Here is a 14,275-nt window from a genome sequence, read left to right as displayed (position 1 = left end):
TGATTACTTGCAAATATAAAACCAGGTGGTTTTTTGTAAACTTATGAAGATAAAAGAAATTAAAAGAGGATATATTTCAGGTCACATAATGGAAAGCACCACTGAAAATATCCATCCATATGCTGAGGTTTGAGAACCAGTCCTAAGTTTAAAGAAAATAACAGAGTCATGTTGAATTTCTTCTGAGACAATGCTATCTCCCGTATGATTAACAAGTCACTGGAAAGTAGTTAAAGGGACAGACAACTACCCCAGGGACCTCTTCTGGGAAGCAATCTTTTTGATAGCGATGTTCTAAGAAAATGCCTTCTGCCCTGTCTGTTGTCATCCCAAGCGTGACTACACTGACCCAGGGTCTTTCAGAAGTTGACATCCTGTGTAGAGAAGAACCCAATAAGCTGATAACTGGTGGCTGAACAGGAAAGCTGTAAAGATTGACCAACTCAGAAACAGACAGTCTTTGCTTCCTCTACTGGGTAAAGGCTGTGCTCAGTCCTACTACGTTCCTGAGCTACTGAGTTTTTGTGCATCAGGAAGAAGTACTACTTCTTGGTTACTTTCCTCCTAAATTACTTTCTTTTAAAATCTCGTTTCCTAGTACACTGTCTACTGTCTCATAATAAAGCCAGCTCTGAAAGCTCCAGAGTTTCTAAAACTACAATTAAGTTTATTTGTGTATGTATCTTCCTTCCAAGACCTCAAGAGAAGAGCAGAGGCCACCACATCAAGTTTATATGGGACCCCTAGCACCAAGCAAAAACTAGGCACACAGAACTTTGCCAGGAGCAAGAAACAGTGAGTAAAAGTTTACTCACTAAATATGCAGTGAGTAAAAGTTTAATTTGTCCCAAGGGGAAAAATAATAAATAAGGAGAATCCTTGTGGTTAGAGCCTAGGAGGAAATTTCATTTTTCAAGTCCTCTAAATTGTTTAAAAGCAGCTAGGTTTGAGAACAAGCCCTCCTTAGTAACTGCTGGGAGAAATATAAATTGCAACCACCACGAAGAGGGGTTGGCAATTTGGGTCAAAAGACTTACGCTTCTACTTTTGAACTAGAATGAATTCCTAGAAACGAAATTTGCTAATAAAATAATTGGACTTATGTACCCAGACTTACAAATATCTTTAAATGACCACTAGGAAACTGGTTACACAAAGTTGGGATATATACATATTATAAATACTATATAGCCATTACGGAGAAGGCAATGGCACCCCACTCCAGTACTCTTGCCTGGAAAATCCCATGGATCGAGGAGCCTGGAAGGCTGCAGTCCGTGGGGTTGCTGAGGGTCAGGCACGACTGAGCGACTTCACTTTCACTTTTCACTTTCATGCATTGGAGAAGGAAATGGAAACCCACTCCAGTGTTCTTGCCTGGAGAATCCCAGGGACGGGGGAGCCTGGTGGGCTGCTGTCTATGGGGTCGCACAGAGTCGGACATGACTGAAGTGACTTAGCAGCATATAGCCATTAAGAGCTATATTCCCAAACAGGACTTAGGAACTTGGTAAAAGATTATTGTGTTAAAAGAGCAAGTTACAGAACAGTAACATATGACTCAAATTGGGAAAAGAAATACATATATACATAAGTATCTTTTTAAAAAATACAGAAGGCTATACATCAAAATGTTACGAGCAACTGTATCTAGATGACAGAATTAAACAATTTTTACTTTCAATGTGCTTTTCTGTGCTTTCTAAATTTTCTACAGCAAACAAATATATTTTTATAAGTACAAAAAAAGATAAATGTTCCTTAAATATAGATGATCAAACCATTTAGGGCAGTAAATGCCTATTTAAAAAAAAAAGAAGCAATTACTATATGAAAAAAAGCTTTAAAAATTGACAATTATTTTTTAAGAAGTTTTGCTTTGTAAGTGGCCTTGCTGAGAAGTCATTTATCAAAAACACTATGTCCTCTTGGGAAAGGAAAACAAACAGGAGCCATGGGCCTGTGCTTGACCACCTGCCAGGTCTGAGATGACAAGAGATACTCAGAGGCAACTGGGAATTGAGGACTGAAGACCCACAATCCACACAGGGTGAGGTGCCCATCTCCAAATCAAGGCCCTGTGAGTACTATCAACCAGAGACAGCAGCTGAATGTTATTTGGAGCCCTGTCCTTCCACTTGGGAAGATTCTAGACACAATCTTGCAGCTTTTCAGTCCTCTGTCTAAATTAACTCATTCCACAAACTTAACACAAAAACTGCCAAATTTAAGGCCAAAATAATGTATACAGTGCTGTGTAGTTCCTGAGATGCCCGAAAAGCAAATGATCAAAGAGAAAACATTTTCAGCGCTAAAGCTTTGTAATTCTATCTATTTTCTGAAGAGGAAAACCAGAAAAGGGCAAAAAACACTTTTGAGGCTATCTTTAACAATATCATGTATCATGATGCTTTGAAAATGCTAAATATGTATAGAAGAATTTATTAAAGTAAAAGCATTTGATCATAAGACAACAGGTTCCAGCATTACTGCCACATCAACCACCCACAGAGATAAATAATAGTAACGATCAGAATCTTTCCCCTCAGCTGTTTCATTAAGACATAAATGCAAAATAAACTACAAGGGGAAAAAATCATGAAGAAAGTAGGCAACACTTTACAGTGTCAAAACTCAGGACCTGTGCTGAGACGTGGATGGTGAAAGGGACAAGAGAAAACAAACTTTTCAACCCAGGCACATCCAGCACAAGCGACTGACTAATCCACGCCCCACTAGGCCACGGCCCTGAGCTAGAGGCAAAGGCAGAGGAGGAGGAGGGAACATCTCAGGGTGTCCTCAAGCGCCCAGCAAACTCCCCAAGAGAGGAAACAGCTCCCACCAGGCCACGGCCCTGAGCTAGAGGCAAAGGCAGAGAAGGAGGAGGGAACATCTCAGGGTGTCCTCAAGCGCCCAGCAAACTCCCCAAGAGAGGAAACAGTTCCCACCAGGCCGCGGCCCTGAACTAGAGGCAAAGGCAGAGGAGGAGGAGGGAACATCTCAGGGTGTCCTCAAGCACTCAGCAAGTTCCCCAAGAAAGGAAACAGCTCTGGGGGCAGGGCACAAGGAGAGAGAAAAGAAGAATCCCCAGGTATTTTGGAAAAAAGACCTAACAGGTAATGGTACTTAAGTATTGGCACTTCAGAAGAGAAGACTGTATGAAAAGGAAAAGGCAGAGAGAGAAAAACATTTACAGTATCTAAAAACTTATATATTGCTTTCTGGAGAAATCATGTCAGATGAAGGAAGAATTTGCCATCGTGAACAAATATAGCATCTTTGAGAAACAAAACTACAATATTAGCATTATGCATACCACAAAAGCATAAAACCACATTTCTCACCTGATCTTTGGAAAAAGCTTTGACATGAATATGTTTGACAGTCTGAACTACTCCATCATAAAATTTCACAGTGTAAGTACCTAAAATTCAAAAAGATACGATTTTAACTTGTAGTTTTATGAAAGTGACGAAACTTTTCAAAGCATAAACACAAAGGAGCTCCAACAACAATAATAAACCTACAAGAATTAAAAAACTGTTTAAGAATCACAATTAGTCTTTCTTATGTCCAAGATAGTAATATGTTTGCCCTTTTTCTCTTTATCATTATAGATTTATTTACCTACACAGATCAAAACCCATCAAAAAAATTCATTTTTATGGTGCTACACTAAAATTTTTAAAACTTGCACTGAATTTAGACCAAGAGCAAACAGCAGTAAAACAATTAAGAATGTAAAGAAACACCAACAACGAACTACCAGAAAGAGAAATTAAGGGGAAAATCCCATTTATCATTGCTTCAAAAAAAGAGTCCTAGGAATAAACCTAATTAAGGAGCTAAGGACCTGTACTTGGAAAACTATAAGACACTGATGTAAGAAACTGAAGATGACACAGATGGAAAGACATACTGTGTTATATTCTTAGTGGGAATGTAAATTGGTGCAGCCACTGTGGAAACCAGTATGGAGGTTTCTCAAAAAACTAAAAATAGAACTACCATATAACCCAGCAATTCCACTCTTTGAAATACATCCTAAACAAAAACAAACACATTAATTCAAAAAGATACATGCACCCCAATGTTCACAGCAGCATTATTTACAATTGGCAAGATATGGAAGCAACCTAAGTGTCATCAACAGATGAATGGATAGAGATGATGGATGGATACATGTATACATGGATATACACACACACACTGGAACACTACTCAGCTATTTAAAAAAAAATGAAATTTTGCCATTTATAGCAACATGGATGGACCTGAAGGAGAGTATTGTGCTAAGTGAAATAAATCAGACAGATAAAGACGAATATTATATGATCTCACTTATAAGCAGAATCTAAAAAATACAAGTTAATGAATATAACAAAAAAAGAAACAGATTCATAGATACAGAGAACAAACTAGTGGTTACCAGTGAGGAGAGGGAAACAGGGAGGGGCAAGATAGGGGTAGAGGATCAAGAAGTACAATTATTATGGATAATCTACAAGGATATACTATACAACAAAGGGAATATAGCCAATACTTCATAACAATTGTAAGTGGAGTATAACCTTTAAGAATTGTGAATCACTGTATTGTATACTTGTAACAATATAATACTTTGTATCAACAATACTTTCATTAAAAAAAAAAGATGTAAGGAAAATGCAGGTTTATTGCTTGGTGAATTATTGCTTATTATTTAATCTTTATTTTCTGAGCTGAGAAATAGTAATATCCTTTAAACTTCAAAAGAAATATGACCATCTGCTAAAGATATGCTTTTAGAGGTCCTAATAATCTCAAAATCCATATGAATTACCTGCATGTTACTAAGTTTAAAAACAGAGACTAGGCCAAAGCACTAAATAGTGCCTGCTACAGTTAGTTTTATTCTTTTTTTTTTTAAGTCTAACAAAAATCACTCTCTGCTAAAAAATTGAAACTGGTAATCCGAATAATCCTGTCCAAATAGGCATTCACCTACAAAAGTTCTCATTAGTTCCACCCAAACCAACATTCTCAAACTTTTGCATTTTAAAACCCACCCATGTCTCTCTTTTGCTGGGTCCAGGAAGTTATTTAAAAAAAAAAATTTACAGTTAATCTTGTCAAGATTACCAATGAACCACTGGTAATCATGTAATGGTTTACCACTAGTAAACATGGTTAGTTTTCAGAACTAATTTATGACTCAACATGGAAGGAAAAAAATAAATCTCAAGGGTTGGGAGCAGAATAATGCCAACAGTGAAGTTAAGGTCACCTGGCTGGTTGCCTCCATCTTATATACTCTCTCCCCACCTCGCCCACCCTTCTCCTCCAGTCCGAAACAGGGCCCTGCAAATGGCTACCACCTCTACTGAAACCCTTCCTCTTCAGTGTCTCAAAGTCCAATGCAATATGAGCCCAGTTATTTTCCAAATCTTATTTCAAATTACTAGCATACAATACCCATCAACTCAAAGTGACTAGCTACTTGCCACCCACTGAAACTGTCTTGGGACATTTCCACCTCCACATCTTTATCAAAGTGTTTTCCTGCCTGGAATGTGCCACTCATCCTTAAGTGCTCAGCTCAAAAGACCACAACATTCCTATAAAACCTTCCTGACTTCCCTGGTCCTGGAGATTTCTCCCTCCTCTGAACTTCTCACTCATTTGGTTCCTGGTCCGCAGAGCCTCACACTTAAGTGCCTTCACATAGAAGGCGGATGCCAAATCAAAGGCAGGCTCTCCAAGGACAGAGACCACATCTAACACCAGTTTCTCACACAGCGCCTGGCTCACTGGACTCCAGTGTTTCTCAAAGTGTGGTTCCCCGGACCTGTAGCATCAACAACCCCATGAACCTATCAGAAATGCAAGTTAGCAGCCCTTCTCATGATATACTGAATAATAACTTTGGGAGCGTGAAACAGAAATGTGTGTTTTAATAAGGACTTCAGGTGATTCTGGTGCACACTGAAGTCTTGAGAACTACTGTCGTAAACAATTAGTAATTACCTACTGATTTTACTCCTGGTAATTACAAAAGTGACTATTTGTCACAAGTATTGTCAACACATAAAAGCGGCTAGCAAACAAGACGGATATACAGTTGGTTGGTTAAAGCAAGCAATGAGATGACAGGCTATGACAAGGACTTTGTTAAGGCAGGTCAGCAATCACTAATGAGTACTTAACAACGAAGGCCTGGGTTCTTGTCTTCCTGCCTCTACTGTGAGGGTGCTGGCAAACAAAGCAGCAGTGCTGTGGGGCTCGAAACAGGCCCTTTGCAAAGCAAAGCTCTGCTAAGTCTAAGGACTGCGGTTTGGGGGCATCCAAGACTACACTTTCAATGATCTTAATCAACAAAGCTCAGCATCAATTACATCCAAATGGAAACTCTCCATTTCTACAGACATTTCAAATAGCCAGGACAACTTAAACCGTGCTATGCAAAAGTCCAAGATTTTCAGCTACTTGAGGTCAATTTTGAAGCTTACTCTTGACGGCAGGCTCAGATGGAGGCCTCAGAGGAACAACAGAGCTAGAGGCAGAACCCAAGCCTGTCTGCTGACTTCTCTCCCGACCCAACATGCCTATTCCCCAAGTCCCTCAGCCTCAACTCCAAACCACAGACCCAGAGCAGTACTGGCCCCTCTGAAATGACCCAAACTATGGCCAAAGGGCCTAGGGGACCACTGCTGTTAGATAACAATATCCCAGCCCTGACCCTTTTTACTTTCAAAAACTACAAGGGATCATCTTGAAACTTTCTCTCTTGATCATGCACACAGCCTAACTTGGGCTTCAATAACTCGGAGGAAACACATCCCGCAGACAACAGTGGCCTCGACCTGGAGAGAGGCTCCAAGTCGACTTTAACAGTTTCATGCATAACTAAAAGAACGTCTTCCCACGGAATCCTCCAAAGGGTGGCTGGCAACGATCTCTCCCACGGCCACAAACAGTATTAACAAAACACATGTAAATGATAGATTCAAAATGAGAGCATTAGTGACACAAAGGCGACCTGCCTCAGGCTCCCTTAAGAAGTTCCAGTCTCTACCACATGAAACCAAGCTTCCTGGCCTTGCTCTCTATGGGTTAAGAACCCAGCATATCAGACAACCCTATAGAAGTTAGTAATAGCAGAAGGCATGTAAGAACAAAACTTGAGATGGGTAGCAAGCTCATCTTCTCCAGGACCAAGGAAAGAGGGATACACAGGTGACTCTGGAAAGGACTGATTTACATTGCTCCTGAAATCTACCGTAACTGTGACTTCAGGGCCCTTTTTCTATCCCGCTCATTCTTCAGGAGTCATAGAATTCCATAATATCATGGACAGGAGTTTTCAAACATGGTTTCTCAAAGTCCTGAGGTTCCCACAGATGTGCCTCAAAGGTGGGCAAGGGGATGGGACAGGTCCGTGTCTGCAGGCAAACCTTCCTCTAAGCCTTCTCCTCTTAGTAATTTTACATAATGGGCTTAGGTTCTGCACCCAACAATTTCCCAGATTGCTTGTCTATTCCAATTCCTTTTTCCATTTACAACTGCTCAGATGAATTCAGAGCAATGAGAGTGAACTGCCTATGATCATCACGCAGGGACTGGGACAGAGCCTGTTTCCACTAATCAGGGCTCTCAAGACACCACTAGAATCCAGGAAGCACAGACCATCTACTCCCACCCTACTGTTTCAGGTGCACATACACGTGTACACACACACACATACTCCCCCATCGGGCACCTGGCCCTAACTGAAACTCCGGCTGTTTAAGGAAAACCCTGCTCCACAGAAGCAGGCTGATACTTGGCCACTGCAGTTTCAGGAACCTTGGAGCCCCGAGGACCTCCATGCAGACTTCCGGGCTACTATTTACATATGTGCTCTGCAACCTCAAGCAGTTTCTCCTGTGAGCTGACTTCCTCATCTGAAAAATGAGAATGGGGTTGATGGCAACAATCTTTCCCCATTTGTATGAAGAAGAAATGAGCTCAGATATGGAGAGTGCTTAAAAAGGGACTGTCACAGAGCAAGGGAACAGTTGCTATTGTTTAGCCGCTAAGTTGTATCCAACTCTTTGCGATGCCATGAACTGTAGCCTGCCAGGCTCCTCTGTCCATTGGATTTCCCAGGCAAGAATACTGGAATGGGTTGCCATTTCCTTCTCTAGGGGCTCTTCCTGACCCAGGGGATGAACCCACGTCTCCTGCATTGGCAGGCGGATTCTTTAACGCTGAGCCACCAGGGAAGCCAAGAGATCAATATGTGGTTCTAATTACCATCATCTATCAAGTCACTTTAAAAAGGAACCCCCTCATCCCCCCCCAGATAGTAAGAACCAAGATAGCACCTGCACGTATGGGCCTAAATTGTTTTTCTATCTCTAGTCAAAGCTGTTCATAGTCCAAGAGTTCCCACATTTCAAACACAGGGTCAGTTACAGCAAGAAGAAAACAAAAGATAGTAATTGCTTCAGCCAGAGACTCGAGAAATAAGATCATTTCCATAGAATCTCCTGGTAAAATGCAGACTTAGGCACTGAACAAAGACTGAACTAGGGGGCACAGGACCTAAGAATATGCGTAACTTTAAGGAAGAGGGACCTGATACGCCTGCCTGCGCACTCAAGTTAAAGAACCACAGATCAACAGGAAGGAATGATTCCTCATTTTGTCATAATGTGAATCTACTTTCAGTTTCCTGTGGAGAGACTGTCTCGCAGAGCAGAAAGGTACAAACCCCTGACAGGCAAGTGGCTCTGACACCTCCTTAAAAAAGGGGAGCTGGGCGGAGCTGAGGTCAACTCACCAGAGAAGAGAAGGCTTCCAAACAAAGACTTCCTGGAAGCAGAATCCCTTCTTTCACTCCAACACAGACCAAGGATCTAACAAGGCTACCAGGTGTGGCTGCCTTCACGGATGCTTAACTGCCACTGCCAAAGACTCATGCCAGGTGAAAAGGGCTAAATAACACCGCATTGTTCTCCCAAGTTTCCAACTGCTAAATGACTCCCTTAAGAAACTCTAAAAGTTGCTCCCTAGTGTGAGTCAATCATGTGCGACACCCAATGCCAGCAGCCAAGGCTCTCCACTCTGGCTACAGCCCCTGCCCGCCAGACTGCCCAGTCAATGCTTGGCCTCGGCCAAACCACCAAGGAGCTTATGAGTGGCAGAAAGATCAGACCAAGCCTTCCCAAGATGAGTCTACAGGAAGTGACTTCCCTGTATTCCCAGCCTCCTTCCCGCAGCACCAGAAAGACAGAATAACCTTACAGGAAATAAAGGGAGCACCTCACCTGCAGAGGTTCTGCTACCACTAAGCTGCGGTGGCCCCTGCTACAGACAGAACTGCGGCAGGACAGAAAACACCAGGGAAAGAGTGAAATTAGAGTCCAGTATCGTCCTTCTCAATCACGCAACTGAATAGTAGAATAAATCATGACGTAGAAACTCTGCCAGTTCCCCTGGATTAAATCTAACCCAAAGGCAGCACCTAAGAGTCATTATTTCATCTCAAAATCAGGCACAGACCTGAGCTCCCACAAAGGAAATCCCACAGGATTTCCTTCTTAGTCCTGTGTGCAGCAATAATACCACACAGCTGGGTGCATTCCCTTTCAGGATTTCCTCTTCCCCATCCTTCCCCATTCTCCTCCCTCTTCCAATTAATCTCAAGAACCAGAGAGGATGGTGGCATAATGCAGGACTTCAGACCCAAAATTTCTGGGAAAAAAAGGTTCTCCCCAAAATATCCACTCATTTTCAATGTCCTCCAATTAATTAAAATTTACTGAACAGAATCTGAAGCTTATTGAACAAATATATTAGGGTGGCAATTGACCATTGTGGGGACAACCATTACCTCAAGACTCTCCCTCCTATCATTTTAGCTTATGCAGGAAAATAAACTTAAAAGATTTTTAAAAACAACTTGCAAAGCAAAAGGACTTTTCTGGGAGTCTAATGGTTAGGACTAGGGAAGGTAAGATCCCATCCTGCATGCCACGTGACGCAGCCAAAATGTTTTAAAGAAAAAAGATTTCAGACCCAACTGACACAAAAAAACCCAACAACTGCAGATAGGGGTCCCTCCTCACACCTCCTCTTATGATTTATCTGCACCTGTCATACCTCCCCCAGTTGCTCTAGCTCAACACCTACTTCATTCTGCCTTGAACAAGTTCTTTATTCTTTTTTAATCCATGATGTTAAGGCCTGGGCTCTACAGATATTAGATGCAAACAGTAGGTTCCTAAGCCTTTAATGGTTCCACCTAGACCCTCACACCCTACCTCTCTATAAGACAGTTCCCAGGACTCCCCAAATCCCTCCTTCCTCAATGTGCCCTTCCTTTCCCATTCTTTTAATCTAAACCCTCTTCTCACTTCTGTTCTCCATGTGACTCTGGGGTATCACTGGAACAAAAGAGAAATGTTGCTTCCTTTCTGCTACCCGCTTTATCAACAGTTACCCGTGTTTCTATCCACAAGCTTCATTTGATCTAAGGAGCAGCCATTTCCTCAAAAGGGCACACCTCCCCTAGGGGGAACATCCAACTTGATCAGAATAAATCAACCTAACAGACTTTCAGAAAGACATCTATGTACACTAACAAACACCTGTGTTTCATATCATGTGATTTAAATCCAGTAAGAGTAGAAAAAAATTACTAATCTAAAAAATAAGATTCTAAAAAATAAACTTTTTCTTTTACTCTGACTTTTTTTTATTGAGGTACAGTTGCTTAACAATATTGCATTGGTTTCAGGTGTACAATTTTAGTGACTGACAATTTCCATAGGTTATACTCCATTTTAAGTTATTATAAAATATTGGCTATATTACCTATGCTGCAAAATATATCCTTGTAGCTTTTTTTACTTAATTTTTCCCATATAAATGAGATCATTCACCATTTTAATACAAATGGATCTATAAACATGGATTTATAATCTATTTAATGAGTGTTTGATATAATAAACTATGTCTTTTACAAAAAGGATCTGAAGCAGTGTAATAACATGTCACCTGAATAATATCCATTTATTAAAATTAAAGTAACACATATGAAAAGTAATATGAGACATTATTTTAAACATGGCTTAAAAAATGTAACTTGGGGAAAACAAGGGACTATCCAAAAAAACTTAACCATAAATGAGAGGATGAGTAACTGCTTAAAGAACTTAGAAGATACAGCCTTGCCCTGGAGGCCTGTGGTAAGAGGACTTTGTTTTCAGGGATACATCTGCCACTTCCTCCACCCAGCCTAATAACTGCCAGGACTAGTGAATACAGCAATAGAGCAACTAAAAGTCCTGCTATATGCAAATGTACAGTTCATTTTTGACCATTTCAACCCATTCTGAGATGAAGTTTCTTGTTTACCCCAAGGTCCAGCATTTAGCAGAGTGCTAAATAAATACTTGAATAACTTCATTGAATGAAGTCAATCTAGCCTATCACCCCTAACAGTGGTACTAAGAGGTCCATTTGCCGTAAACATTCACTGCAGAGATCATGGACATACCACAAACATCTCAGTAGAAAATGCTTAAAAAAGGTGTCACTTGAGCCCTGCCGAGTCTGTTCTATGTGTCAGGATGCTGACCCCACATACCGTGTTCATAACCCTCCTCTTCCCTTGCCTCTGTATTCATAAAATGAGCTTGTGTTCCTCATCTTGATTTCTCACATGTTCTGAACTCTGGCAAAGGTATCCTAACTCAGCTCTAAACCCCAGTACCCCAACTTCAACTAGCAACTCTGGTATCACACATCACTCTCAATCACCTGGCATCCACAAAATACGTTTTGGAAGAGATGTTTGTTGCCTGCTTCACTTCTAGACTATTAACAAATAACTAAAAGCAATATAGGGACTTATTTCTTCAATTATATTAGGAACTCCTAGACAGCAAAAACCTGCAAACTTCCCAGAAGAGGGACAGATGAACCACGACTGTTTCAGAAAACAATGACTAAAATTTAGAAGGCAGAGAACCAATCACCCCCTCCTTAAGCTAGCTTTCTCTCCATTTATAATTTCTCCCTAACTCCTGACATAGTAATTAACCTAGAGAAGATTCCAAGGCAATAAATACATACTAAAAATACACCATCAAATTCAAATATTATAAACTCACCCCTAAGTCAAGAGTAAAAACAATTACAACTCAAATGCCTTACCATCCTTGTTAACCGCAGTGACTTTGGCTGGGTAAAAACGACAATCAGACCAGCAAGCAAGGACCTGCTCGTTTATTTGAAATTCCTAAAAAATATTAAAAAACAAAAAAAGATCCTGTTACCAATCCAATTTCATAGGACATACATGGTAACCAAATTCATAAGGCAGGCTGAAATTGACAAGGACATGAAAGGGAGATGGTTACTGGGATGGAGATGTTTCTGCTGTTCAATACTGTGAGTCAAAACAGAAGGGTTGGACACAGCCTTTTCCCATTTAAGGAGTTTTGGACAGGCAAGGCACAGCACTGATGATAATTCTATCTTGTCCCTGAAAGTGCATTTAACAGCCCAGGACCACCACGGTACACAAAAAGTACATAGCTGGAAGGAGAGAGGCTGTTTCATCTTGAGGCAAACAGCATTCATGCCACCTAATGCCATCTACACTTTTAGAGGGTCTTTGGACAAAGGAGACACTCCTTCACCATTAATATTTCATACTGCTTTCCCAGCACACAGTTTGCATTGATACATTTTGTAGAATAAATACCCAGCAGCCAAACTGGGCAACAGTGAACAATCTTAAACTGGGAGTAGGGAGGAGGGGGAAAGGCTAGCAAGAGTTCAAGTTCCCTGGTCACGGTTAAAGTGGAAAACAGAATCCAGGGCTGAGTCAGCTCCAAAGGCAGCAGGATTTCTACAGATGTCTCAATTCCTGTTTAAAAAACTGAAAACAAATACTTTGCCCTTCATTTTGAAGTCATAAAAGTGCCAGACATAGTGATGAAATTTTAAAAACAGGAATCCAGTCCAGTCAGTTCCAAGATTTTCAAGGGCTTATTAAAAAAAAAAAAAAAAAAAAAAGCTAGCATAATGCTCCACATGGAATGACTGCTTAATGATCAGACAGCAGATGAGCTTCATAAGCAATCTAAAGGGATACAGCGGTATAAAAGAGAGAGATCAAGTCTCCATTTATCATCAGTGCAGTCTCAACCAAATGAGTTTATGAGCTGTCACGACAATCATGTCACACACACAGATGACAACTGAGATTCTTCAACAACCCCAAGAGGCCGTGGAGATCTCAAGGTTGCACTCCAAGCCTAAATAAGGATGGTCCTCAGCTCCTACAAGCTTTCACACTAAACATCAAAGACTCAGCCCAAGGGCTGAGCCTGCTCATTACTGAACTGCCCGGATTTGTTACTCACAGATGATCCTTCCTCTTCATGCAAGCCCTCTTTCCTCAGCTGTATTTTCTCTAAAGGACGTAAATAAGGACTGTCCCAGCAGAACCACTCATCATAACGATGGTTCCAACGCTTGAAATGGATGAGTACTTTTCCTTCTTCGTAATCAATATCTTCTATGTGAGCTGGATACCTGAGTCAGGAAAGAAAAAAAAAATTGAAATGCCCTTAATCCACCTAAAGTAATAAAAATGATATTTTCCCAAACTTCTTACCAAAGAAGTAGATCTCAAAGTACTAAATAAAGCCTATCATTTAGCAGTTCTCTGTCACTGTGCCAAATCAAAAATCATGGAGGCTAACAGACTTGGGTTCAAATCCCATCCTGGATATTCTTTAAACTGTGATTAAATTAGCCTTTCAGAGCCTGAGCTCTTTCATGTAAAGCAGAGGAAGGATACACTGTGTTGCAGTATGAGTCAAACAAGACAGCATATACTACACATCTGAGCACAAGAGAGGCAGGAAGCAAACAATTAACAACTAGATTGTATTTTACAGGTGTCAAAAAATTAAAATGACCGGGCAGCCCAGACTGTGTTAGTCTCAATTTTAAGAATTTTGTAGTCTATGTATTGGAATATCATGCAGTTGTTAAAACAAGAAGATGGCTCAACGTAATGATATGGAAAGCTCTCCCAAGATGAACCATTAAATGAAAAGAGTGAGGTACACAACACTGCGTATGGTAAGTAAACTACTGCTTATTTTTTTTAACAAGACAAAAAAGAATATACGTATTCAAACATGCTTACATATGCCTAAAACACCTGGAAGAACACACAAGAAACTAACGCTGGTTACTTGTGAAACTGTGGTCAGTTCAGTAGATGGGC

General features: G+C 40.7%; 1 protein-coding gene across 4 annotated transcripts in view; it reads right to left on the bottom strand.

Annotated features, from left to right (window-relative positions):
* The window catches only part of PHF20 (PHD finger protein 20), a 135,294-nt gene that overhangs the window by 74,985 nt on the left and 46,034 nt on the right, over nucleotides 1-14,275 (bottom strand). For all 4 annotated transcript variants that reach the window (XM_018057792.1, XM_018057795.1, XM_018057793.1 and 1 more), the window contains 3 exons: nucleotides 13,401-13,572; nucleotides 12,184-12,268; nucleotides 3,345-3,424 (listed from right to left, as the gene is read on the bottom strand). In XM_018057792.1, coding sequence (XP_017913281.1) covers nucleotides 3,345-3,424; nucleotides 12,184-12,268; nucleotides 13,401-13,572 — 337 coding nt within the window. The remainder of the gene's footprint in view (nucleotides 1-3,344; nucleotides 3,425-12,183; nucleotides 12,269-13,400; nucleotides 13,573-14,275) is intronic.

The sequence above is a fragment of the Capra hircus genome, chromosome 13 (assembly GCF_001704415.2).
Source record: "Capra hircus breed San Clemente chromosome 13, ASM170441v1, whole genome shotgun sequence".
NCBI classification, from domain to species: domain Eukaryota; kingdom Metazoa; phylum Chordata; class Mammalia; order Artiodactyla; family Bovidae; genus Capra; species Capra hircus.
This window is presented reverse-complemented; position numbering and strand designations above follow the sequence as displayed.